This window comes from Camelina sativa, unplaced genomic scaffold, assembly GCF_000633955.1.
Source record: "Camelina sativa cultivar DH55 unplaced genomic scaffold, Cs unpScaffold04443, whole genome shotgun sequence".
Taxonomy (NCBI): domain Eukaryota; kingdom Viridiplantae; phylum Streptophyta; class Magnoliopsida; order Brassicales; family Brassicaceae; genus Camelina; species Camelina sativa.
Window position 1 is genome coordinate 1 of NW_010925537.1, and position 646 is coordinate 646.

General features: G+C 46.1%; 1 protein-coding gene across 1 annotated transcript; it reads left to right on the plus strand.

The window, feature by feature from the left end:
* Positions 1 to 11: 11 nt before the first annotated feature.
* On the plus strand, positions 12 to 641 carry LOC104774665 (protein RBL-like; the record flags this gene model as incomplete). The annotated part of the gene is made up of 1 exon (XM_010499182.1): positions 12 to 641. A coding segment is annotated over one exon (630 nt), but the record flags the coding sequence as incomplete, so codon positions are not given.
* Between the last annotated feature and the right edge of the window lie 5 nt (positions 642 to 646).

A 646-nucleotide genomic window follows, 5' to 3' on the forward strand; every position in this document is an offset into this window, starting at 1 on the left:
TTGGGGGTACACACATTGATGGGTATATCTTGCATTTGTTTTATTTGTTAGCCGGATGTGCGGATGGGGGATGTGTAATCTTTGATTTCGAAACTAGAGGCATTGCAAAGGAGATTCGTGATATTGACTGCTCTGCTGCTATCACAAGTGTCTCCTGGTCAAAGTATGGTCACCGCTTGCTTGTTTCAGCTGCAGACAAGTCATTAACTCTTTGGGATGTCTCAACTGGTGAGAAGATTGCTCGTACCATTCTTCAGCAGACTCCGTTGCAGGCTCGCTTAAACCCTGGCTTGACTTCTCCTTCTCTCTGTCTTGCCTGCCCTCTCTCATCTGCTCCTATGATTGTTGACTTTGATATTGATTGCACCACTTTGCTTCCGGTTGCTGTCCCTGAGATGCCTGATGTGTTAGCTCCTCCGCAACGCAGTAAATGTCCTGAATCGAATCCTCCTTTCTCTCCAGCTGCAGCGTGCTTTAACAAGTGTGGGGATCTTGTTTATATTGGGAATTCCAAAGGAGAGATACTTGTCATTGATTACAAGAGTGTTCGTGTTCTTGCTTTGGTTCCTGTGTCTGGTGCGGCACCAGTGAAGAACATAGTGTTTAGCAGGAATGGGCAGTATCTTCTCACGAATTCTCACGATCG